This window comes from Malaclemys terrapin, chromosome 13 (assembly GCF_027887155.1).
Source record: "Malaclemys terrapin pileata isolate rMalTer1 chromosome 13, rMalTer1.hap1, whole genome shotgun sequence".
Classification (NCBI taxonomy): domain Eukaryota; kingdom Metazoa; phylum Chordata; order Testudines; family Emydidae; genus Malaclemys; species Malaclemys terrapin.
Window position 1 is genome coordinate 43,470,428 of NC_071517.1, and position 25,656 is coordinate 43,496,083.

The 25,656-nt window shown below is 49.9% G+C and overlaps 2 protein-coding genes across 2 annotated transcripts; one reads left to right on the plus strand and one right to left on the minus strand.

Annotated features, from left to right (window-relative positions):
• Positions 1 to 6,082: 6,082 nt before the first annotated feature.
• Positions 6,083 to 12,844, plus strand: LOC128847399 (C-type lectin domain family 2 member D-like). Its single transcript, XM_054046790.1, has 6 exons — positions 6,083 to 6,170; positions 6,757 to 6,891; positions 7,412 to 7,590; positions 9,192 to 9,295; positions 10,779 to 10,965; positions 12,788 to 12,844. The coding sequence occupies exons 1-6, from the start codon at positions 6,083 to 6,085 to the stop codon at positions 12,842 to 12,844; spliced, it is 750 nt and encodes a 249-aa protein (XP_053902765.1).
• A 1,220-nt stretch (positions 12,845 to 14,064) lies between these two features.
• On the minus strand, positions 14,065 to 24,992 carry LOC128847400 (killer cell lectin-like receptor subfamily B member 1). Its single transcript, XM_054046791.1, has 5 exons — positions 24,858 to 24,992; positions 20,132 to 20,230; positions 16,224 to 16,373; positions 15,543 to 15,697; positions 14,065 to 14,106 (listed from the first exon to the last, which is right to left on the minus strand). The coding sequence occupies exons 1-5, from the start codon at positions 24,928 to 24,930 to the stop codon at positions 14,065 to 14,067; spliced, it is 519 nt and encodes a 172-aa protein (XP_053902766.1). The 5' UTR covers positions 24,931 to 24,992.
• Positions 24,993 to 25,656: the final 664 nt, after the last annotated feature.

Sequence of the window (25,656 nt, forward strand, 5' to 3'; positions counted from 1 at the left end):
TCTGTCTGTGTTGAGATTTTCTGTAGCACTCAAAAGCACAGTATCTGAAACGAATCAATGTTGCTTTGCGGGATAAGTTCTTTCCTTTCACTGGAGCCCTCTGAGACACCTGTCTGGATCGATGGACAAAAATATCAAGTTGTTTGCAGCATTGCTGTAGCCGGGTTGGCCCCAGGAGGTGAGAGGACAAGATGGGAGAGGACAGATCTTCTATTGGACCAACTCCTTCACCTGGAGAAGAGCTCTGTGCAGCTCGAAAGTTTGTCTCTTCCACCAACAGAGATTGGTCCAACAAAAGATATTACCTCCTCCACCAGGTCTCAGAATGTAATTGTAAATGGGGAATTGTCACCAATCATATCTGTTTCCTGTGGGGTCCTGCAGGATCGGTTCTTGGCCCTACACTATTTAACAATTTTATCAGTGACCTGGAAGAAAACATAACATCCTCATTCACAAAGTTTGGAGGTGACACAAACACTGGGGGAGTGGTAAGCAATGAAGAGGACGGGTCACTGATAGAGAGCGGCTGGGTTGCTTGGTAAACTGGATGAAAGAAACAATGTACATTTTAATACGGCCAAAGATAAAGTCATATCCCTGGGAAAAGCATGCAGGCCATACGTACAGGATGGGGAATTCTACCCTGAGAAGCAGGGACTCTGAAAAAAGATTTGGAGGTCATGGTGGATAATCAGCCAACATGAGCTCCCAGTATGACACTGTATATTAGGAAAAACTTTTTCACTAGGAGGGTGGTGAAGCACTGGAATGGGTTACCTAGGGAGGTGGTGGAATCTCCTTCCTTAAGGGTTTTTAAGGCCTGGCTTGACAAAGCCCTGGCTGGGATGAATTAAATTAAATAAATTAATGGAGATATCCTATCTCCTAGAACTGGAAGGGACCTTGAAAGGTCATTGAGTCCAGCCCCCTGCCTTCACTAGCAGGACCAAGTACTGATTTTGCCCCAGATCCCTAAGTGCCCCCCTCAAGGATTGAACTCACAACCCTGGGTTTAGCAGGCCAATGCTCAAACCACTGAGCTATCCCTCCCCCCCAATTAGTTGGGGATTGGTCCTGCTTTGAGCAGTGGGTTGGACTAGAACCTCCTGAGGTCCCTTCCAACCCTGATATTCTATGATTCTATGATTCTGGGAGATATAAACAGGGGAATCTCGAGTAGGAGCAGAAGATTATTTTACCTCTTTGTTCGGCAGTGGTGTGACTGCTGCAGGAGTCCTGTGTCCAGTTCTGGTGCCCACAATTGAGGGAGGTTGTTGATAGATTGGAGAAGGTTCAGAGAACCATGAGAATCACTGAAGGATTCAAAAACCTGCCTTATAGAAGAGCTCAATCTATTTAGCTTAACAAAGGGAAGGTTAAGGGGTGACTTGATTACAGTCTATCAGTACCTACATGGGGAATAAATATATAACAATGAGCTTCAATTGAGCAGGGAAAGGTGTGACATGATCCAATGGCTGGAAGTTGAGCCTAGACAAATTCAGACTGGAAATAACAGGACATTTGTTAACAGTGAGCGTAATTAACCACTGGAACAATTTACCAAGGGTCCTGTGGGCGTCTCCATCACTGACAGTTTTTAAATCCAGCTTGGATGTTGTTCTAAAAGCTCGGCTCTAGGGATTATTTTCGGAGCAGGTCTTTGGCCTGCGTTATCCAAGAGGTCAGACTAGATGATTACAATGGTCCCTCCTGGCTTTGGAATCTACGAGGGGATCTGCTACTTGCAGTCATTGCCAAGAGACGATGTTGTGTTTGGATTGTAAGCTCTTTGGAGAAGAGAGCGCCTCTCGCTTTGCACGACCTCAGCACCTTCCACAGTGATGCCCTGATCTCAGCCAGGGCCTCGGTGCTCTGTGATAAGCATGCGCTCTGCATCTGCCGTAGCTCCTGATTTTGCCCTGATGCAGGATTTGTGTTGGTATTTTTGGAACAGAGAATTGAAAATTGCTTTTCCCCCCATTAGGTTTCCTCACTGAACTGCGTTGTTCCCAACAAGTAAGGATGAGACTGTGTCACAACATTCCTTCTTAGACAACCCCTGATCCTCCACGCAGTTCTCCATCTATAGTACTTTTCTTGCCACTGTCGGCATCTCACAATCTTTATTGTATTTACCCTGCAAGGCAGGGCAGGGCTGTTGTCCTTATAGAGGGCTAATGGTCACACAGGGAGTCTGGGACAGAGCTGGGACCCAAATCCAGGTGTCCGGCCAGTTCCCTACTCACAGCACCAGCTTTGCGCTTCGCTCCACTGCTGTCCCTTTCTCCCCACAAATAACATTGCTGTCTGTCTCCCCTCCCCAGCAGGCAACTCCACTCCACCCATTGCTGCTGCTTTTTTGGCCATACGCCAGCACAGGGGTGGAGTTTCCCCACATAAAGTTCAGTAACCACAATGTTCTTTCTCTTTCCGTCCCCGGACTCGGTGAGTTCACTTCTCCGGGATCAGGGCGAAGTGGGGAGCAGGCGCCTGGTTCTGATACTTGTTCATTATTTAGGGAGTGGGGAGAGGGGGATTTGAATCATATTCCAAAGCCTAGGGGTGATTTAGCTGAGGGGCGGGGAGGGACAGAGAGGGGAGAGACAGGGGTTGGGAGAGGGGCAGGGAGAGACGGGTTGGGGGAGGGGATGATCTAAACGCACACGGGTGTACTAGGCAGAATTGACACCAAGAATAGGAACGAGCCAGGTCTGGTTACTAAACTGAGCCTCTTTTGGGGACTGCGACCAGTTTCAGACCAAAGAGAAGACCGGGGGACGGGGGAGGGACCCCTTGCATTGCTTGCGATTCAGATCAGTAGTAAAAGTGAAAGTATTTCGAAACACGTACTGCTATTGAAATGATCTTTGCTTTAGGGGAGTGTTTCTCAGCCTTTTTGTATCGGTGATTAGGGTTACCATATTTCAGCAAGCAAAAAAGAGGATGGGAGGAGCCCCGCCCTAGCCCCTCCCACTTCCCCCCCCCCCCCAGAACCCCCAACCCTCCCCCCATTCCTTGTCCCCTGACTGCCCCCTCCTGGGACCCCTGCCCCTAACTGCCCCCCAGGACTCCACCCCCTATCTAAGCCTCCCTGCCTCTTGTCCCCTGACTGCCCCAACCCTTATCCACACCCCCACCCCAGACAGACCCCTGGGACTCCCACGCCCCATCCAACCACTCCCCACCCCCTGACAGCCCCCCCCAGAACACCCAACCCATCTAAACCCCTCTGCTCCCTGTCCCCTGACTGCTCCTATCCCTCTCCCCACTCCTGCCCCCTGACAGCCCCCCCCCAGAACTCCCAACCCATCTAAACCCCTCTGCTCCCTGTCCCCTGACTGCTCCGATCCCTCTCCCCACTCCTGCTCCCTGATAGCTCCCCCCCAGAACTCCCAACCCCCCACCCCCCCCGCTCCTTGTCCCCTGACTGCCCCCTCCTGGGACCCCTGCTCCTAACTGCCCTCCAGAACCCCACCCCCTACCTAAGCCTCCCTGTTCCTTATCCCCTAACTGCCCCTTCCTAAGACCCCCCCCAACTGCCCCCCAAGACCCTACCCCCTACCTGTACCCTGACTGCCCAAAACTTTCTCCACTCCCCCCAAAAAGCCCCCCCCGAACTCCCGACCCCCCCCCGTTTCTTGACTGCCCCCTCCAGAACCTCCCTGCCCCTTCTCCTGCCCCCTGGCCCCCTTACCCTGCTGCTCAGAACAGGGTGTTGGGCTCTGTGCGAGCCGGACACGTGGCTGCGCTCCCCAGCGCAACCCACAACCCGGTCCCTGCCCCCGCACAGTGCTGCCGGACCGGGACACTGGGCTGCCGGGGAGGAGGAGCTGCCGGCTCAGAATGCAGGGAGGGAGGGAGGGAGGAAGGGAGGAGGAGCTCCTCTACAGCTGCTCCGGAGTCCAGCCCGGGACTTTCCTGCAGCCCTCCCAGCCGCTCGCTCTGCTCTGCTGGGGGAGGGGGGAAATCCCGGACATTTTGAGTGATTTACAAATTCCCCCCGGACGCTATTTTTAGCACAAAAAGGAGGACATGTCCGGGTAAATCCGGACGAATGGTAACCCTATCGGTGATGCCCTTTGGACTTAAAATAAAATTGTGACCCTCTCCCTTAAATTAAGACTTGGAAAAATGGTGACCCCCTCCCTTAAATATCATTAAGTAAATTATGAATACGACTCAGGGCTGGCATTAGGGGTGGCAAGCAGGGCCATTGCCCAGGGCCCCGTGAAGTTAAGTTACATGTTTCCGGCCTGGGCCGTGGGGCTCGGCCTTCGGCTTCAGCCCAGAGCCCCACCGCCCAGGGTGGAAGCATGTAACTTAGTTTCGTGGGGCCCCCTTGTGGAGGGGGCCATGGGCAATTGCCCAGCGTGCCACCCCCTAACACTGACCCTGCACCTGTGACCTCCTAAGCCCATCCCGCAACCAGGGCCGTCCCTAGGGCGGTGCAGGGCCTGGGACAAATCAACCCTCACCGGCTTAGGGGCCCTGCTCTGCATTGGTAGGGTGACCAGGTGTCCCATTTTTAAAGGGACAGTCCCGTTTTTTGGGACTTTTTCTTATATAGGCGCCTATTACCCCCCACCCCCTGTCCTGTTTTTTCACACTTGCTATCTAGTCACCCTGTGATTGGTGGCTGGGCCGGTGGGATGGATCCGGCCTGGTGCTGGGCCGCCTGCTGCTGCTGGTAGTGCCGGCGCCTACCGTGGCGCTATTGTTGGCCATAGCGCCACGGTGGCTCAGGGCTCCGGCCGGGCGGGTACTCACTGCATCAAAACACGGGCGACCGAGCCGGGCGCTGTCTCCGCTAACTGCCAACAAGATGGTGGGCCCTGTGGAAGTGACAGATTCACCTTCTGGGACCGACCGTTCTGGCCAATTGCACCAGCCCACAGAGCCCCCAAAGCATGGGGTCCGGAGCGGTTGCCCCGATTCGCCCTACCCAAGGGATGGCTCTGCCCGTGACCCCCCGGGGCTTGCAACCCCGTGGTTGAGAAACACTGTTTTAGGGTGATCCCTTCACTTCCCCATAACTGACATTACCCCCTGCAATTCCCGATCTTGGCCCCTGGCAGCAACGTATTGTCTGGTATGAAACAAATCTGGAAGGGTGAAAAACTTAAGGTTCCCTAGATACAGTCAACCTGAAACCAAATCAGTTTTAATAAATAAGATAAAATCACTGCGGTTTTCTGCACTTAACCCGGAGTCTCCCTGCCAGGTTTTTTTACAATCAAATGTCTTTTTCTCATTAGCTGGTTTTTCGCTCCCTTTTTGCTGAGTGAAAGACACACATGAAACAAAACAGGAACTTGACTGAATATACAGGGGAACCGATGGAACCGACGATGTACTAGTTACAGTCATAGAATCAGTTCAGGGCTCCTCCCATCTCGTCGTTGGATTCACCTGCTGGCTCCTGTCTTATAGGTGGGCTCTGATCCTGCCAAAATGAATGCACATGCTTAGCTTTATGTGCTGCGAGTGGCCCCACTGGCTTCAGTGAGACTGCTCAGTGTGTGACGTTAAATAGGCATAAGTGTTTGCAGGATTAGGGGCTTTAGGTCAGTTCTACACTACAGCCATAGATTGGTATAATTACATTGCTGAGTGATGTAGTTATACCGACCTACCCCCAGTGTAAACAGCGCTATATCAATGGGAGAACTGCTCCTGTTAACATATCTCCCGCCTCTCGGGGAGGTGGAGTAAGTATCCTATTGGCTGACTGGAGAGCTCTCACCTATTGGCTTAGAGCGTCTTCATTAAACTGCTACAGCAGCGCAACGCAGCATTTTAAGCATAGACCTGCCCTTAGATTGTAAACTTTTTGGGGCAGAGAACAGCTTTTAGTTATTTGTGTGTGCAGCGTGGAGCACAAAGGGGCACTAATGTAATGCAGATACCAAATAATAACAACACAAGCTGCTGTCCAATGCACAAAGGAAACACACCATAGAGAATTTTCCCCTCTAATCATTCAGTTACATCATCTTCTCTGTTACTGTGACTATAGCAGGTTCAAGCAGAATTGTGATTTTTTTTTTTAATAGAGAATGAGACAAAAAGACAAAGGATGTACAATGGCCTGGGGATCTGTAAGGAACAACAGCTGGACATGCCTCTTAATAGCAATGGAGACCAAGAGCGAGGAAAGGAATCAGGTAGGTGGAGCCCCTCTGCCTGGGAGAAACACTGCGGCTTACGCAGATGAAGCCATATTTTCCATGGATGCAGCAGCCCAAACGCCTGCCCGTGAACACAGCAGGGATCTGATCACCCTGTCGGCGTCCTGTGAGCACCGCCACTTGCTTTGCAGCTACAGCTAAATTTTTCCCTGCAGCCGGGCGCTTATGGCTGTGTAGTGTAACGGGGGTACAGGGGCAATTTGTGGGCCTGACAACTGCACCCCTGTTTGGGACCATGGCCCTGGTTCTCGCCCCCTCTGATTCAGGGCTGAATAGCCCAGTTTGTTTTGCTGAGACACGAAAGCAAAAGCCTAGCTTTGCAGGGAGCAGGTTGGCCTGTCCCATGCAGGTCTCTAAGTAGCACTTGTTTAAATCTCCCACTGAGTCACTGCAGTGATCAGGGCTGTCGAAAAGCCTGGGAGGAAATTCGTGACCCCATATTCACAGCAGGGTGGATCAAAGATAGCTACGGATTCTGATCTACCCTGCAGCTTGACTGGGGTGTCAAACTCTCCTCTGACTCCCACGGTAAATAAATAACTCAGATCCCTCCCCCCTGTAGCAGCCCCAGGAGTGTTAATATGTTGGTCTCTTTCAGGTTACGGATTCAGGAAAACTAGAACATTTACAGTCGTCGCAGCAGTCACAGTCTTCCTCGTCCTCTCGGGTTTAATCGCGACCACAGCTACCCTGGCAGGTGAGCGCGCAGCTCTTATGGATTCACTCTTTGTGTTTTCTGTTTGGATCTGGAGCGGGCTCGAGCGCACGTTTCCAGGCCGTAACTGACATCCTTGCGACTTGAGGTTTGGGGGAGCCAGCTTAGCGCTGCAGCACTAGGGAAAGCTTAGCCAAACGGCTTCCCGGGTCTTAGCTCCTGTAGTTGCCTCCTACTTCTTTTTTAATGCTTGTTGAAAAATGGGAAGGGGGCTGGACCAGGGCTGGCCCTAGACCTAACGGCGTCCCAAGCGAGGAGCATCTTCGGCGCCCCCTTCCCCCCCATTTGTTAAATGTTTGGAAGGTGAGGTCATGTCCTGCATGCGAGTGTGGAATTGCCTTACTGAAAATGTCACGGCCAACCACTGCATCCAAGCAATTGCCAGAGCTGCTGAGGGGATTCTCTGAGGCCTTGGTCTAAGGGGATTATTCTACTTGTTCCCCTTGGATACAGAGATGAGGAGGGGACAGCCTCTTACCCTGTGTTATGTTCCCCGTTTCAGTCAGAACCACTAGGCCGTGTTTGGATTACACGGACGTCCCATCATGTCCGGATGGCTGGGTTGGCTACGAAAGACAGTGCTACTTCTTCTCCGAGGATGAAAGGAATTGGACCGCCAGCCAGAGCTACTGCTCTTCACAGGGCGCCTCCCTGGCGGGGCTTGACGGCGGCTTGGAGATGGTGAGAGACTCGGGTGTTTTGTGCGCGCACTAGACTGGCCTTGGCATGACAGGCCCAGGCTCTGAAGCCTGAGGGGCCCCCGTGTGTCCCAGGCCGGGAGGGAAGAGTGAATGATCTTTCCCAGGTCCCTGGCTGGCGCTGGGGCTTTGCAGCCAGTGCGTGATTGAAATTGCTCATTGGCAGCCTGCCCCGGCTCTTTCTCTGAGCGCCGCATGGCAGGAATTCAGTGGGGAACCACAGCTCCAGCCCTGCTCATCTCCTGGAGATGGAAGGGGTTTCATTCCCCGCCCAGCTCAGCACAGCCAGCGGTTCTGTATGGATGGGCCAACGGGAGGAGAGGCTGGCTGAAGAGACGGCCTGATTTTGCCCGGCTCTTGGGCATTGTAGAGAGCGAGCTGTTCCCCTTTACAAGCCTTGTTTTCCAGCACCCCCAGCCACTACACAGAGCAACGTGCTTTCCCTCCAATATCCCCGTAACAGAGTTGGCACCCACCTCTTGCGAGCACCCCCTCTGGTTGGGTGTGTCTGTGTCCTTTAAACCAGTCCAACCCTGCTAGGGGGCTGTATCCCCAGGATTTCCTCCCCGGAGACACTATCTTACAGCTCTCTACCGGCTCAGTCCCTACTCAGTGTCCGCAGCCAGTTAGGAGCTCCTTCATCGCTCCCCCAGGCTCTGCGAGCCAACTGTCTTTGGCTCCGTTCTAGCAGCCAGCCAGGGATGCAGTCACTTCTTTTCCAGCTTCCAGCAACAACTAACTGCTGGTCTGCTCTGCAGCTCCTTTTATATGGCCCTCCTGGGCCTTGATTGGCTGCTTCCCCTGCAGCCACTCTAGCCTGCTTGTAGGGCCTCTCCGCTGCTCCTTTCCTGGGATGGGCGTGGCAGAGCCTGAGGTCTCCAGCAGGGGGCCTTTGGGCCTAGTCCAGCCCCTCACAATCCCCCTAAAGCAAAGACACTGGGGCTTGCACCCTATTTTGCTTTGTGATAATAGAGGAAGGTGGCCTAAAAAGTTTTTCTTTTTTAAAATGCCCCCCACTCCCACTGCTATTTTTCCCCCCACATTATAGATTCTGTCGAGGCTGGTAGACATGATGGGCGGGCATCCAACGTAAACCATTCGTAATGCAATAGAGTGGTCCCCAAAGATACTGCAGGGGGTTGCGATATCTGCCACAAGACATGCTCCGACACCCACAATGTACAAGACCTGTAAAGCAGAACTTCAGCTTAAGCTCAGAGACCGATAACTGTCTCTGGGGTCTGTCTTAGGTTTTCATGTAGCTGGGGTGTCCAGCGGCACAACACAAACCTAAATGGCACAACAGCCCAGAACATAAAGCAGCATCTGTCCGTCCTCCTATGAACTGGAGGAGAGGAGTGGTCTTGGGAAGCTCAGTGTTTTTTTTTTTTAAAAAAAGCTTCAATTCTGGGCAAGCATTAAGACTGGGTGTTGCTCAGCCTTGTGTGCAGCAGAAGCTAGAACTGAACAGAGAAGGGAGAGTCCCAGAGGTGCTCACTGCGCTTAGTGCTCAGGGGATGAGCACTATGGAAATGCTTATAAATAAACAAAAAGACAGAAGCTTTTCCTTTGTTTGTTTTGAAGACGTTCCTTCTGCGGTACAAAGGCAGCGTTTACCATTGGATAGGCCTCAGAAGGGAGCCCAGCCAGTCATGGAAGTGGCCCAACGGCACCGAATTTGACAACCGGTGAGTTTGTTTCCAGCTATAAAATTTCTCCATATTAAGTCACCGGCGTTAGAAGTGCTGAGTGCAGAGAGATCAACCACAGAGATCAACCGGACAAACGTACATGGGTCAAAACCAGTGAAAAATCGGTATTTCTACCTCCTGTGGGTTTAGTTTGTTACGGGGGTGAACCCCGTGGCCCCACTCTCCTGAAACTGGCATCAGCACCCTGGTTTTTTCACTGTAGCTCGTTTAGCTGGGTCCAAAACAGCACGAGCCCTGGCTTAAAGACTTCACCCCTTGAGGGAGCGATGCAGCCAGCAGCTGTGTGCAGAGAAAGCCAACGTGTTTTGGTTAACAGGAATACAGTATTTTAGGTCTTTAGGTTAGGGTGGAAAAGCAAAACCATGCTGGCAGCCTTACCTGCCTCTCTGGCCCAGTGCATCCAGGATTTCATCTCTCATAGTTTGCTCCAACCCCTCTCTCTACCCCGCTCTGTCGCAGGGTCTGTCTCCACTCCAGATGAAGGTGTTATTGTGGCGTGGGATAGGTATGGCAGCACGGGCAAGCAACCTGAGTGCACACACACCCGGCCTCCGGGCTATGTGCTCCTGTGGCTAGCCCGCACTGACGTCCAGGCTGCCACCTGGGCACTGCGATTGTTACCCGCGCTAGCTAGATTAAGGTTAGTGCAGGTATGCCCACTGGTGTTACAGTGACATCTTGATTTGCAGTGTAGACGTACTCACAGGCACATCACGCCACCCCGGCCCTTCTTCTGCTCTGCCCTGTCTCCCTCCCCCCTTCCCTCTTAGCTGAGCCCCTGCTAACTAACTCACCAAATAATATAAATAAAAATCATGGCACTAACATGTCCTTTGCCCCCATCTGATTGTTCACGCTGCCTGTGTGTTCCACCCCTTCCCCCACCCTGTGTCTGTCAGGTCTACATCGAGTGTCAGCGCTCTGAGACAGGACACGTCAGTGACTCTGTGCTGTACAGCACCTAGCGCAATCGTATCCCACATTCTGCTGCTCCTTAGGCAATATTAGGCCTCAAAACAGGTTATCTAGTCCAGTCCCCTGCACCTAGACCATTCCTGACAGGGTAGTTATGCCCTGGAACAGGTTACTGAAGGTTGTGAAATCCCTGTCACTGAAGGTTTTTAAGAACAGGTTAGACACTTCCTCTAGGACTCTGCTTTGGTGTGAGGAATTCCACTGTCTCTCTCTGGGCTGGTTGGCATACAGAGTTAAACTCAAAGTGTGACTTTAAACCAGTTTAGGTAAGGCAATGTGGACATTCTTCTTTCAGTTTAGCATCAGTCAGAATTGGTATAAGCTAAACCAAAATAAAACGCTCTTTAACCGGAATAACAGCATCCATCCACGCAGGGGGCTGCCCCCAGTTTAACAAAATCCTTGCAAGTTTATGCCTCTCTGTGGGTGTGACCGACAAGCCTTGGCTACGGACTGATTCTAGCTCCGCGGCTTCTGGTTGCAGGTTCGAAGTAAGGGGAGGAGGAGCCTGTGCGTATCTGAATGATGTAGGCGTCAGCTCGTCAAGCTGTGAGACGGAAAAGAACTGGATCTGTGCCAAACCTGATCGATATGGGAAACGAAAAGAGAACAGTCTGGAAGGGACGATAAACAGTGACACTCAAGGGAACAACCAGCTCCGTCTTCTTGTTGTAAGACCCCCCCCCCAATTGCTGTTGTCTAATAAACCCTTCTAAATTAATATGCAAACTGTCTTTGTCTCATTTGTAATGCATAGCTGATCCGTAGGCATCTATTCCAAATAAAAAATAAATCAAATCGAGAGGGCAGCCAATGAAATGGAAAGGCAGCACATTTAAAACAGAGGGAAAGAAATCTTTTATTGACACACTGCTTAAGTATCCTGTGGAACTCATGGCCACAAGATGTTATTGAGGCCATGAGCTCAGCAGGATTCAAAAGACGACTGGACATTTAGCTGGAGAATGGGACCATCATAGGATGACTGGCCCTTTAAGTGGAGATGGGTCCCAGCCCCACCTATTCCACTTAGCTTGCATCCCCAGGTGGAGAAAATAAACAAAGTCACAGGCTCGGCGCGGGGTGGAGAGAGGACAGAAGCTTGCGGAGCAGTAGATGGGAGACTCCAGGTAGTAAGTCCTGGGGATTGGTGCTTGGTAGAGACTCTAAGAACCCCAGGAGGGGCTATGGGAGAGTCTGGGAAAGACTCAGAGCTTTGCTCAGTGAATGAGCAGATGAATTAGAGGAAAGAAGACAGAGGAGAGCTTGGGGCTAGAGTAGCAGATTCTTTTGTGTTTGTTCATGGCCTCGGAGACATGCGGGGGGACTTTTCGTTTACGACTTAGCTGGAGGGCCAGGTCCCTGCAACAACCAAGCCAGGCTGGAAGGTCGGGAGATTCTCACCGGAGAGAGGGGAAACTGAGGCAGCAGCTTGCCCGAAACCAGATTGGGCAGACGATGCTGCAACAAGGAACTTTCGCTGCTTAGAAAAAGTTACACAGGATCCAAACCCTCCTGCTTCAGAGCTCACAGCTTCCCCAAGCTGTTGGGGCTAGAGAGAAACGGCCCCCAGAATGGAACAGTTTGGAATAACCATTCCTATAGGAGGTTTAGTCATTCTTCTGGGGCAGTGGCTGCTGTCAGAGAGAGGATCCCAGGCTGGACAGACCATCGAACTGAGCTGACGCGGCAAAACACGTCGGTGGTGATGGGAGACTTTTCAGACAATCTATTTTTTTAAAGGGATGCAGGATCGGTGTCTGCAGTTAAACGCACCTGAAGAGGGTGAGTGCCAAAAACGACGGGGAGGTTGAGGGGATCCACAACTGACACTGAGCACCATCGTAGATGTGTGGTTGGGTTAGATGTTTGGCGGCATGTGTGTGTTCTCTCTGTGTGCCATCCCAGCTCTGCGCAGACTGCTGGTACAGCCAACCTCGAGCGAACCGCTCAATGACCACAAAATCCATTAAGATGCGAAGGCACTTGGTCAGGTTTATTGTCAATAAAGCACAATCCTAATGCCCTGGCTCAGTCATTACAGGTACCCTAACACATGTATGCCCGTTGTGATGGACTGGCTCAGCTAGAGGTGGGACTTTCCGCTATCCCCTAGCCTGGACAAAGACAGTCTCTGACATACATCTTTATACACAGATACAAACAAGTTACATATCACTTCTGATGTATCCCAGTGCCACCCACTGCCATATCCACCCGGTGTTGGTTTGATCGAAACATCTCTGTTCATCATGTTGTTATCTGACTTTGTCAGTGTGTTCCTGTTATCTGCAGGCAATGTGCTGGTATCGAGGTGTTCTGGTACCACCCTGGAATGTGTTTGCGTGAGTGCTCTGTGCTTGCCAAATTCTGTGAGCAGGGCCCGCCTCTTGCTTAAAACCTGATTTTGCTTCATGTCAGCAAAGTTTTGACCACTTTAGCCCAGGCCTCAGGCCTTATACTAGACCTCTGATGCATGGGCTTATGTTTCAGGGCCTCTTCCTACTACAGTACGCGGAATACCACCTAAACCTGCTCAGAGGCGATTAGTGAGCACCGTGCTTAAACAACCCCGGTCGGTGGCAGGATCCAGTCCCCACCACGAATCTCAGCGAGAGAGAGAAGCGGGGTGGGGAAAGGGCAGTGCATGAGAACATGCAGCCAGAGCAGTGAATCAACCATCAGGGGCCGCCTCAGTGTCAGCAGCGTCCCCATCTCGTGTAAACTGCCCCACAGCTCTGCCAACGAGGCCACGCCAATTTACATCAGCTGGGATCCGGCCCCAGAGGCATTCAAGAGTGGAACAAAGGAAGCTACATAGCCTTTACAATAATCTTCATGGGGCAGACCCAGACGGAAGGCTTTTTCTCTGTCAGTTCTGCAACGGCCTTGCTTAGATCAGGAGCGCGTCTTTCTGGCAGATCCATTTTAATTCAGCGCTGCAGGTTTCCGATGCAATCCAGTTTCTTTTTAACACCCCGCAGTCCCTTCCACCGGGTCTCCCTGCACTGCAGAATCAAAGAACCAATCATTGCCCATGTGTTTAGACTTTGCAGGGAGTTGGGTCTGTAGCAGTGCCATGGGGCAGGAAGCTGTCACTTCCTTTTTTCCCCCCATTTCAAAGGGAAGGCTGGCCTTATTGTTAATGCACTGGGCTGGGCTCCAGGAGATCAGCACTTGGTTCTAGCCTCTGCCACAGATTTCCCTGCATGGCCTTTGTCAAGTCACTCAGACCTAGATCCTCAAAAGTAGTTAGGCTCCGAACTATCACTGATTTCAATGGAAGTTAGAGCCCTAATCCCTTCTATTTAAATACTGAAATCCATGGGAGTTAGGAGCCTAGATGCTGGCCTACACTAGGGACTTATCTCAGTAGACCTAATTCTAACAGGGGTGTGAACAATCCACACTCCCGAGAACCGTAGCTATCCTGACCTAACTCCTGGTGTAGACAGCGCTAGGTTGAGAAAACAATTCTTCTGTCCACCTGCCCACCATCTCTTGGGGACGTGGATTAACTATGCTGACGGGAGAACCCCCTCCTGTCGGCGTAGGTAGTGGCTACACTGAAGGTAGCATTTTAAGTGTAGATGTACCTACAGGAATAAAAGTGCGTATATTGGCATAGCTACTCCTGTTTTGGAATACACTGTCCTGGTTTAAGGCACCTAACTGTGTCCACAGTACAGCTTATAATGGTGTAATTATATCAGTAAAAATTCACCTCCCGTAACTGATGCAGTGATACTGTTACAACTTTCAAGTACACTCTAGGCCTCGTTAGCTGCACACAGACGCCCGTCCTTGATCACCTGGGAAGGGATATCTTTCAGGTCCGGATGACCAGGGTTTTAATTGAAATTCCTAGAATCTGCAAGTGTGACTCAAACCAAACTGTTTTAGAAGAGATGCCTTGCTCTCACCCGAACATCTAGTTATGTTGAACTTGGCTCTCTGGTTATCGCGAGATCTGAAATACACACAAACCCCCAAACCTATCCATTGACACATGTTGTGACCTTCCCTTCTGCAGCACTATGAACGCTTGCAGTTTTACTGCAAGTCTCATGCTATTTTGTGCTTTTCTTTAAGTCCCAGCTCTTGGAGTCAGGTGATTATGGGAGAATCTCAGCTTGCCTTTTAAAAAACAAAGTTTCTACCCTTCCTTTTTATTGAAAACATGACCCTGAAAACCAAAAGACGAAGACAAAGAACCCTAAATGCATTTTTTTTAAAAACATAGTTCATGATTTTTAAGCAAATCTCGCCATTTTGGGGACCTGACTTGGGGTTTTGAATGCTTGGGCTTTCCCATACGGTAATAATTTCAAAGGAGGTGAAGTGTCACATTTTTGGCTTCTGAATCCGCAAATGAGGCAGTAAGATTGTTTGCAAACATAAATAGTAAAAACATTAGGAAACTCACAGGTCTCCATTGAAGGGGGCGCCATCTACCCAAATCCACGTCCTCTCATGAGATTTAAAGTTTAATCCAATCCAAAGAGAATTTTTCTCGGTTGTGATCGTCTGTATGTAATTCTGTAAAGTGTACAAGACAGGCATCTGGGTGAATAAATGGTGCTTTAATTCTCTGAAGTCTGCTTCAGTGTTGACAATCCAAGGGCCATAAAAATCCAACACAACACAACATACTGTTAGGGTGGCCAGGTGCCTGGTTTTTGACTGGACAATCTGGTCGAAAAGGGGATCTTACAGTGTCCGGTCAGATCTACCGACTGGACAACCAAAGTCTGGTTACTGTGAACCAGGGAGGCAAGGAGGCACCGGATCATCATCCATGCCAGCCCCTATTCAAGTGGGGCTGCCTCCTACCATCATTAGGCGGCTGCAGCTCCCAGTGCCGGCTCTGCAGCCCAGTCCCTCCTGACCCGGGCAGGAGGGTGGGAGGGGAAAAGTAGCGAGCAATAGGGGATATGGGGGAAGAGGTGTGGATGGGGGTGGGGCCTCAGAGGAAGGGGTTGGGCCCTAGAGGAAGAGATGGGGCAGGGGCGGGGCCTCGGGGGAAGAGGTGGGGCAGGGAGATTCCAGCACTCCTGCAGGAGTGTAAGGTTTTTAAATATTACAGAAATTGGCAACCCTACATACCGCACCTGGGATCTTGGCCCTCCGAGCCGCTGACCTTCAAACAAAATATCTGCTGGCTTACCGGTGGGGTTGGAACTACATTTTCCCACAGTGGTTTATTACGGAGCAGTGCTCCAATATCCTGCAAGAAAATTAACTTTACCATCTCCTCCTGGTCCCGGGCCACCAGTAAACGAGAGCTCTTCGTTAAGCAGTCGTCACGGCTACTGTTCCACATTCTATTTTCTTTAGACACCCAGTAACATTTTCCCTTGTACGGCAGCCAGTCCCTGGGGCAAAGTTCGCACCTGGCGCCCTCTGGAGGGGGAATTGGAAAGAGCAGTCATTAATGAGTTGTTTGTATTACTGTAGCACCTACTGTAACTGCTGATCAGCTGTTTGGCAGGTCAGGGAGGGGCTTGGAGGAGGGTGGAGAATGGTGAGTGGATGGGGGCAACAGGGAGAGGGTGGAGGGGGACAGGAAGAGAGAGAGCAAGGGTGGGACCTCGGGGGAGGGGGCGAGGGGATTGACATTATCAAACTGAAATATTGCAATGGTCCTGGATCAAAATTGTTTGGAATTTTCATTTCCCAGGAAATGTCAAGAATTCAGCTCTTGGTTCTGAGGCTGATGAGGAAAAAAAAAATCCAAACGGTTGGAATTTCCCACCGAACAGAAATTTCCATTTCCCAACAGGCTGTATTACCAGCACAGGGGCTTTGGGGCTGGGAGCGAATGGCTAAAAGCAAGTCCCACAAACAGCATGGAGAAAAACAGGTTAAATAACAACCCACTGAAGATGCACCTACCCAGAAAAATGGAAGTCAGCGGCTGTGACGTTACCTGTTGCGCTGATTTGGGGTGGGTCACACAGGTACTGTTTCAGGGAAGACCATTTCTCCTGGCTGGCGACGCATTTACTTTCATTTCTGAGTCTCTCGGAGGCCGCCTCACCTTCAGGGGCCAGTCCATTCCCTGAGGAGCCCTGAAAAACTTCAGCACAACATCCAGGTGAATGAGCATTGCTGGTTGTGCTTTAAACCATTACGAATGCGGGCCTGTAAATTACACCTCATTCAGTAGCGCTAGTGACTACGCTAGGGAAAGAGATGAGGGGACTGAAAGAAACAGATGGACTGGGCGTCTCCTTCGCTACCAGCGTTCAGCGCCTTCTCACTTTTCCTGTCTGTGTAACAAAGGTAAGGCCTTCCTGAGCAGCTCAGGTGAATTCATGCACTGGGATCCCGTCCTTTTCATTTTGTCCTGCTGTTGAGAATGATCAAGTTGTTTGTTGGCAAGTGTAACGGCATGAAAACGAGCAAGAAAATTCCTACAATTCCCTGGCTTTTTCTATGTTCAACGACCATGGAGGTTGCAGCGGGCAGCGCTCAAGTTAGGCAAATGTCTCAGCAAAGCTTGCTAGTGCAACTTCATCACCTCTGCCCCCCTGGTGCATCTGCGTTAGTATGATACGCAGGCTGTCCACACAGAACCCTGGCCTCATTCAGTGCACAGGTTGGATGGTGACTGCAGCAGGGATGCAGGGTTGACTTTGATTCATAGAAGGGGTTGGATGGTGGGCAGCGTGTGAGAAGCAAGGGGCTGCATATTGCACAAGCTGCCTCTTGCACTCAGCACCGGAGCCATTCAGTTTCCTAGATTGGCTGGAGCACCCCTGATTTCAGGCACCACCTCCTCAGTGCCTGCTTCTATCTCCCACTTTCACTGAGCCAGGGACCTGGGTGAATGGATATTTATGTGGGAGGCGCTCTAGGCTAGAGGTTGGCAAACTACGGCCTGCAGGCCACATCGGGCCCGCGAGACTGTCCTGCCCAGCCCTTGAACTCCCAGCCAGGGAGGCTAACCCCCGTCCCTTGTCCCGCTGTCCCCCGTCCCCTGCAGCCTCACCTTGCTGCGCCACCAGTGCTCTGGCCCGCCGCTCCTGCCGGGCAGCACGGCGGTGTGGCTAGCTCTGGCCAGGCGGCGGGGCTATGAGCTCCTGCTGCTCTGAGCGGCATGGTAAGTGGGCAGAGAGCGTGGTGTGTGTGTGTGTGTGGGGTTTGGATAAGGGGCAGAGGGTGTTGGATGGGTTGGGGGTTCTGAGGGGGCCAGTCAGGGGGCGGGAAGTGGGAGGGGGCAGATAGGGGGCAGGGGCCAGGATGTTTGAGGGACACAGCCTTCCCTACCCGGCCCTCCATACAGTTTCGCACCCCCGATGTGGCCCTCAGGCCAAAAAGTTTGCCCACCCCTGCTCTAGGCAAAGTCTCTATGGTTACAACATTGGAAAACCGCTCTAGGATCTGAAAACATAGGGACTCCTAGGGGTTTTCCAGGACTCTCTCCTTAGAAACCCCCCGCCCCCGTCCACAACCAGCCCCCAGTCAGAGACAGAGGGGGGAATTTAAGCAAGGAGGGGCCAGTTAGAAAGGATGGAAATCATTGAGGAGAGCGAAGAAGTATGCAAATCAGGGCATTGCATCATTTGCATAACCTCTTCTGATTTCTGGACCTGCACCTTTACAACAGGTGCTGTGAGCACTGCCCATCCTGTGCACTGTCTGAGGCGGGGGGTTCCATGGAAAAAAACCAGCGCATGCTCATGTAATTATCAGGATGCCAACACACAAGGGGGGCTGAATTCAGGTTTTGCACAGGCATCGCTGGCGTGTCCTAGTTCCTAACTGCTTGACTTAGCCACCTCAATAAGGTCCTTGTAATCTTTCTATGGCATTGCCTGAGTTAAAAAAAAAATAGCAACTCCCCCCTGAACTGTACCAAAGCCATTCCGTGATGGGATACTTACTATTTTCTTCCACCTTGCACAAAATGGGCACCGTGGCGGAGCCCTGCCTCTTTGTGTGCACAATTTTGAGCATTAAAAGGAGCTGAACTTCTAAACAGCCCTATGTAATTCATTACCTGCGTTCACTGATCACGGAGATTGAGGTGGGCTCCTTCGAACCTCTACCTTACCCCAAGTGCAGCTTCACATCAGAAATGAAATGTTCCTTAGCCTTCTCACACATGCATGTGTAGAGCCAATGCAATGCTTACGGATTATACAAGCCTTGTCCACACACAAACGAGCACTGGTTTAATTAGTGGGGATGCCTGTTAGGAGTGCTAGTGATGATAGTGTAGTATTCGGCCTGTATATTTGCCTGAGATAGAATGTGGGGTCTTGAGTTGCTTGCCCATTTGCCTTTTGATATTTTTATATTCTTACTAATATGTGTGAACAAAGAACAAAGACGCCGTGTGTTACATCTGCCCACACGCAGACGGGGTGAAAAGAGATACGCGAGAGAGCTAAAGTGTTGCTGGATAGAGTGGGAGTGTAATATACAAGCGTACACTTGAAGACTGCCTCGACGCCTACCTCAGGCAAATATACCAGCCTGAATACTACATGATCATCACTAACACTCCTAGCAGTGCCCTTATTTCAGTTTTGCTTAAATCTGCTCCCAATCAAATTAAGCCAAAATAAGAGGGTCAACAACTGGGGTTGTGTCGGTTTAACTAAATTGGTTTAAATTCACACCTTTAGTTAAACTGGGGAAACCCTCCATGTCGGCATTGGAGAAATTCCATTTAAATTCTATCTGCAAGCAAAGTGCTAAGGGAGCAGATCTGCTATTAAAAACCATCCTCCTACTATAACAAAAATCACTGCGCATGCACACTGAACTATTAAAAAACAGCAACAACAAATCCTTAGACTGTCCCCAAATCAAAATGTTAAGGAACCACAGAAAGGAACGTTGGTGACCCATATGTTCAAGGCCTAGAACTTTTAAATGTCTCCCCCAAACTGATGAGTAGAGTGGATCGACATTCAAATTTCTGTGCCACTGCATTATGATGACATTTTCATTCCAAAATTGTTTGGAACAAAAAGTAGAAATTTCTCAATTTTCTGTGGAGTGGAAATTTTTTAAAAAAATATCATTTAGGGAAAAAAATCAAAACAAGTGCATTGGAAAATTTCAAAAAGAAATGCTGAAATATTTCAAAATTTTGAAATCAAATTTTTATTTGTATTGTTTATCATTACATTTTTTATTGAGTTTTTATATTTGGTTCTATTTTTCAATTTCTTTTCATTTCATTTTCTTTGTAAAATTATTAAAAAGCAGCAGCTACCGGCTGTCTTAAACAGCCTGAGCGCTTATCTTATTTCCTTGTTGGATGTGTCCCCTGTTTGATGTTATGAAACCGTTTGACACATTGAGCAAGAAAATCAGAGAAGCCCTGAATACTAACGACAACAGCAAGTTCGTTTCAACGTCTTGTGTTAGCCAGAAATCTTTTTTCTAGGCCATCAAAAACAACTGCTGCTTAGACGAGTAGCTCTTTTAACCAATTTTAAAAATAAAACCATAAATTGCAACAAAATATAATGCCTCATTTCTGGGCTGCCCAATTCCTAGGGGAGCTGGTTCTCTGGTTCCCCAACTCATTTCTACGGCAAACTCCCTGTTAAGCTGTCAGAGGTGTTAAAAATAAATGTCACAAGCCTATTTTCCCCTCCCCACTTTTGTCATATCCAAGAACGTCTGAGCTACTTTTGCTCAAACTTTTTTTAAAAATATTGCTAAGAATGAACAGGGGAAAAATTAGCTCAAAATGTGAAAACTGTGGGAAATTATAAGAACCCTTGTAATAGAAATGCCTTAACGATAGGTATTACTGTGATCTGACTGCCTGTGATATGCTTGCAAGGGAATAACTGGTGTGGAGTGACTTACCCCAAACACTCAGCACTATGACTGTCATCAGCAGGACAACGTACCCAGCGGCTCCGATCTTCAAGACAAGTTGATGCCAGTGCGGACACTGATGGAAATCTGGCCAATTCAGTATTTGGGGAAATAATAATAAAAAAGGAAATATTGCAATTACTTGATGATTTACCTTCTCTTTTAAACAAGTCTCAGAGGGGCAGCCATGTTAGTCTGTATCTACAAAAACAACAAGGTGGCACCTTAAAGACTAACCGATTTAATTGGGCATAAGCTTTCCTACGTGGAAAACCCACTTCTTCAGATGCATGGAGACTGCATCTGAAGAAGTGGGTTTTTACCCACAAAAGCTTATGCCCAAATAAATCGGTTAGTCTTTAAGGTGCCACCAGACTCCTCGTTATTCTCTTTTAAAGCTTGTCCAGAAACCCCTGCAAGAGGATGGCGCACCAATGTATACTGCACCAGCAGATACGCTCCCCACAACTGCTCGCAGCACTCCTATGTAATAGAGAAGTACTGACACCTTGATTTTACAGCTGGGAACTCAGGTCCAGAGAGATTGGAGTGGCTTGGCCATGATCACACAGGAAGTCTACGTCAGAGCAAGCTCAGATCTTTAGAATCACAGCCCAGCATCTTAGCCACCAGACCACCCTCCTTGGCTCATCGAATGATAAATGAATCATGATTCTGGGGGCTAGGATCCAGCTGTCCGTCAGGTGAATGTCCATTTTAAGAGCCTCCCTGAAACTGTCTAGGTAGAATTATGCACCCCCTAATATTATCATGAAGTAGTAAAACAATAGCAATTGTTCTGCAATGTATTGTGGAAGAACTTGTCTGTCCCTGAACCTTGGCGTGAGCCTGTGACCAGCCAGCAGCATGTTACGTCCAGGGCCGGTGCAAGGAAGTTTCATGCCCTAGGCGAAACTTCCACCTTGCGCCCCCCCCCACCAGCCCTGCGGCAGCTCCCCGCCCCCCCTCTGCCCTGAGGCGCCCCCCCGCGGCAGCTCCCCCCCAGGGAGCTGTGCGGCAGCTCCCCACCCCACCTCACCTCTGCTCCGCCTCCTCCCTGAGCATGCCGCCCCCGCTCTAATTCTCCTCCCCTCCCAGGCTTGCGGCGCCAAACAGCTGATTGGCGCTGCAAGCCTGGGAGGCGGGAGAAGTGGAGCGGCCCAGGAACGCTGTAAAAAAAAAATTGGGGGCACTGCTTTTTGGCACCCCCAAATCTTGGCGCCCTAGGCAACTGCATAGTTTGCCTTAATGGTAGCACCGGCCCTGGTTGCGTCTTCCCCTGGGCCCCCACTCCTGCACTGCCTCTTCCTCCCAAGACCCTGTCCCCCATTCACTCCTCTCTGCTCCCTCCCCTGTCGCCCCACCCCATTCTGGCACCCCTAGAGTTGCCAATTTTGGTTGGACGTATTCCTGGAGGTTTCATCACATGACCTAAGATTTAATCTGTAATTCCTGGAGACTGCAAGACAATCCTGGAGGGCTGGCCACCCTAGTGAGAAGCAGCTGAATCGAGGTGTTGGTCTGTGTGACTCCCTGGAGGGGGACAGAGGCAAGACAGCTGTTTCTTTGGGCCCACCCAGCCCAGGCAGAGGAAAGCTGGCCTGGCAGGCTGTGAATACGGCTCTCTCTCAGCCAAAGGGGTAAGGTTTTTATCCGAGACCAAAGAAAACCACAAAGAGCAAAAATTGAGTCTTCGCAAGAGAGACAACAGAGGGTGTCTCCTGCTTTTTAAGATCCTTCCTCTCAAATCCCTTCACACCCCAGCCACACGTCTTACATTTAACAGTCCAGAAAACAAGATTATGGCAACGAACACCAAAACTAAACAGCTCTGCCTGTGCCCTTATCACAGCTAACATTGTACATCAAATCAGCAGACGACACCAACATTGAATGGTGACATAACTAATTAAATGAGATCAGAGCTCTGAGGGCTGCCGGCAGCTGGAGAAAATATCAGAGTGAATAAATGTAACGCCCTGGCCCCGGGAGGGGAAATCAACTGCTGAGGGAGAACATGGAGGGGGTGGCTTTAAACCAAGGTCACTTTCATTTTGTTTTATCGGCCTAGTGGATGGATCGGTGGAGCGGGATGCAGGAAACCACGGTTCTTTCCCAGCTACCGCACTGACCACCTGGGTGATGCCGGGCAAGTCATTTTCTTGCTCCGTGCCTCTGTTTCCTCATGTGTCAAACAGGGATAACGATACTGACCATTGTAAAGCACTTTGAGATCTAGGGGTGAAAAGCTCCAGGTAAAATCCAAAGATTTTTACTTATTTCAGACCTAGCATCAGTAAGCAGTTTAGCACTGTTGCAAAAAAACAAACAAACAACAAAAAACCCCCAATCCTAACATTGTGCTGGGCTGCATTAGCAGGAGTGTTGTAAGCAAGACATAAGAAGTAATTCTGCCACTCTACTCCATGCAGATATGGCCTCAGCTGGAGTATTGTGTTCAGTTCCGGGCGCCACATTTCAGGAAAGATGTGGACAAATTGGAGAGAGTCCAGAGAAGAGCAACAAAAATGATGAAAGGTCTGGAAAACATGAGCTATGAGGGAAGATTGAAAGAACTGGGTTTGTTTAGTCTGGAAAAGAGAAGACTGAGAGGGGACATGATAACAGTTTTCAAGTACCTAAAAGGTTATCACAAGGAGGAGGGAGAACAATTGTTCTCCTTTACCTCTGAGGATAGGAGAAGCAGCAATGGGCTTAAATGGCAGAAAGGGCGGTTTAGGTTGGACATTAGGAAAAAACTTACTGTCAGGGTGGTTAAGCACTGGAATAAATTGCCTAGGGAGGTTGTGGAATCTCCATCATTGGAGATTTTTAAGAGCAGGTTAGACAAACACCTGTCAGGGATGTTATAAAAGGTGCTGGTCCTGCCATGAGTGCAGGGGACTGGACTAGATGGACCGCTCAAGGTCCCTTCCAAACCTACGACTCTACGATTCTATGATTAATGGTTCATGTAACCAAGTGTGGAAGTGCTGAACTGGGACTGGGTGGGGACCGAATAGATCAGTCTTCAAAAAGGAAAATATTTGAGAACCACTGGGCTGTTCTCTCAGCCACTTCTTCTAAAGGAAAGATGGTCCATCTCCATTAGCCCATGTCATTCTCTGTTAGCACAGTGAAATGTCTCTGTTGCAAATGTAACCTTCTTACCTGAAGGATTCAGGGCTAAATTCTGATCTCACTGCTCTGGTGTAAATCCGAAGTGACCCCACTGCAGTCAATGTAGTCAGGGTTGGATCCTGATCTCAGTGACTGTGGTGTCAACCTACAGTGACTCCAGAACTAGTTAGTCTGCGTTTACACTGGTTTAAATGAGAGCAGAGTCTTTGCCCTGCTTTCTGAAATAATACATTTAAATTCGCTCTCTGAGCATCCCGAATCTCAATGCTCATTCTCGCTCATTCTTCTCCAAACTCAACCACGGAAGCCTTTTTTCATCCCTTCTGTGACAAAGTGGGGAAAATTTGTAATATTTTCATGATTCCTATGTGTGCCTCAGTTTTCCTCTGAACTTTGCATTGCCACCTACGTGTCGGGCAGGAGAGGAATTAACATTGCTCCTGGAAAAGTGCAGGAGACACAGATGTGTGTGTCACCTTGCTTCCTGGCTGGAATGAATTGGGTCCTTAATGCACTGGCTGAAACCAACCCAGATCAACAGAAGGTTCAGACAGAAGTCCCAAGGACTGAACCATCAATGCCTAAGAGCAGGAAACTTCATTAGGTGAGACATGTAAACAGAGCTGAAGAACAAAAGGGAAAATGGTGCTGGGTGGCTGGAATAGAGACTTCCCTATGCAGGGACTGAGAAGCTCTCCCCTGGGGAGGACAAAGGGACAGAGAGAGAGAGCCAGAGATGAAATCCATTGCAGCTTGGCTGGTTCATAGCACTGGCTTGGCCAGGATGGATGATGGTGTAACTTTTGCTTCTTTGCCAACCCAAGGACATTCAGAGTCTATAGGCAGGTTACCTTGTTCTGAAAAGGCTGCCTGCATCACTGTAAATTCTCCCTGAGTGCATTGTACCCTTGGAGGAGGGGTACAGAACAAGCCACCCACAGGGGTCTGGCTTGGCTGGATTTGTGGCAGGGACCCATGGATCACTGGTGCCCGAAGACCCAGTCTTGGGGTCCATGGACCGCTGTGGCACTATGTGAACCCTGGGGGTTTGGGACGCTGAAGGGGCACAGACTAGACCCTGTGAATCCGTGCCAGCCTCCACCTACCCCATTATTCTAGAGACACTCGGCAGGAAACATTGACACCTACAGCGTTAACTTGTTCCCACCCCAAGTCTGTAAATAATAAACTAAACTAAGCCGTAAGGATACCCTGACAAAACTATTCTCTGCTTGTCTTTCTGTGCTAGGGCTACAATTAGCTCTGAAGTGGCTTGGGAGACATTTAGATGGACACAGTACAAAGTTTAAAATATACTATACGGATCAACTAATAAACAGTCATGTACTGGGCTAGGCCCAAGGCCCAGATTTGGTCCTGTCCAGCACGGGGGGATGGACCACATGACCCAGCAAGGTCCCTTCTACTCCTACGTTTCTATGACTCTATATTACACAAACTAGTGCCTCTGTGCTGGACCCTATCTCTGTACACTCGTCTCCGGTCAGAAACCGGGAGATGCAGCTGAAAACCCCAATCTTAGCACCAAAGTAGGAAGTAAGAGCACACTCACTGTGGGGTTGAGCTGAAGCAGGTAAGCGGGCTCCCGGGATGTTTAAATCAGCATAGACGACCTCCCCCGCCATGGCGTGTACAGTCCGAGAAGAGAGCACACCAGTAAGCAAGCTGTGAAGAAGGAGAACCACCTATTATGCATAAAACAAAATGAACAACCCATCCAAAGCCAGGAAGTGTTATCAATCAGAAGCCGTTGAATTTCTTTCTTATCACCACTCTGTGGATTTCCTTCGCTGTTTAAGGCTAAGGACTGAACTGATAGCGTAGTTTTAATCAAGGCATTTGCACTTGCAGAGCTGGGAGGCGTTGAATTGATTGGCTTCCAGACGCCCCCATGCTTTCCTGTAAACAGCAGCTCTGCGAGCTAGAGGGGGCCCAACATTTTTTGCTGCATAAAAATTGAGAAAGAGCGTGGAAATGAAATTACAAGGGGTATTTCCCAGACCTGCTGGGAGCAGCCCAATCCAGACCTGTCCCCTCTCCCTCTCCAACAGATTTGGGATAGTCAAGCTCTTGTACTGATGCTCCCTGTGAAAAGAGACGGCGTTGGGTAGATGGCACATCACGGCTGATTTCTTTTTTCCTGTCTCTGTCCCAGAGGCTGTCATGCTGCATTTTGCTATGGGGGAGTTTAACTTCAGACTCAGGGATTTGTGCACAAGTTCCACAGATCAAAGGGGTAGCCGTGTTAGTCTGGATCTGTAAAAGCAGCAAAGAGTCCTGCGGCACCTTATAGACTAACAGACGTATTGGAGCATGAGCTTTCATGGGTGAATACCCCTTTCTTCGGATGC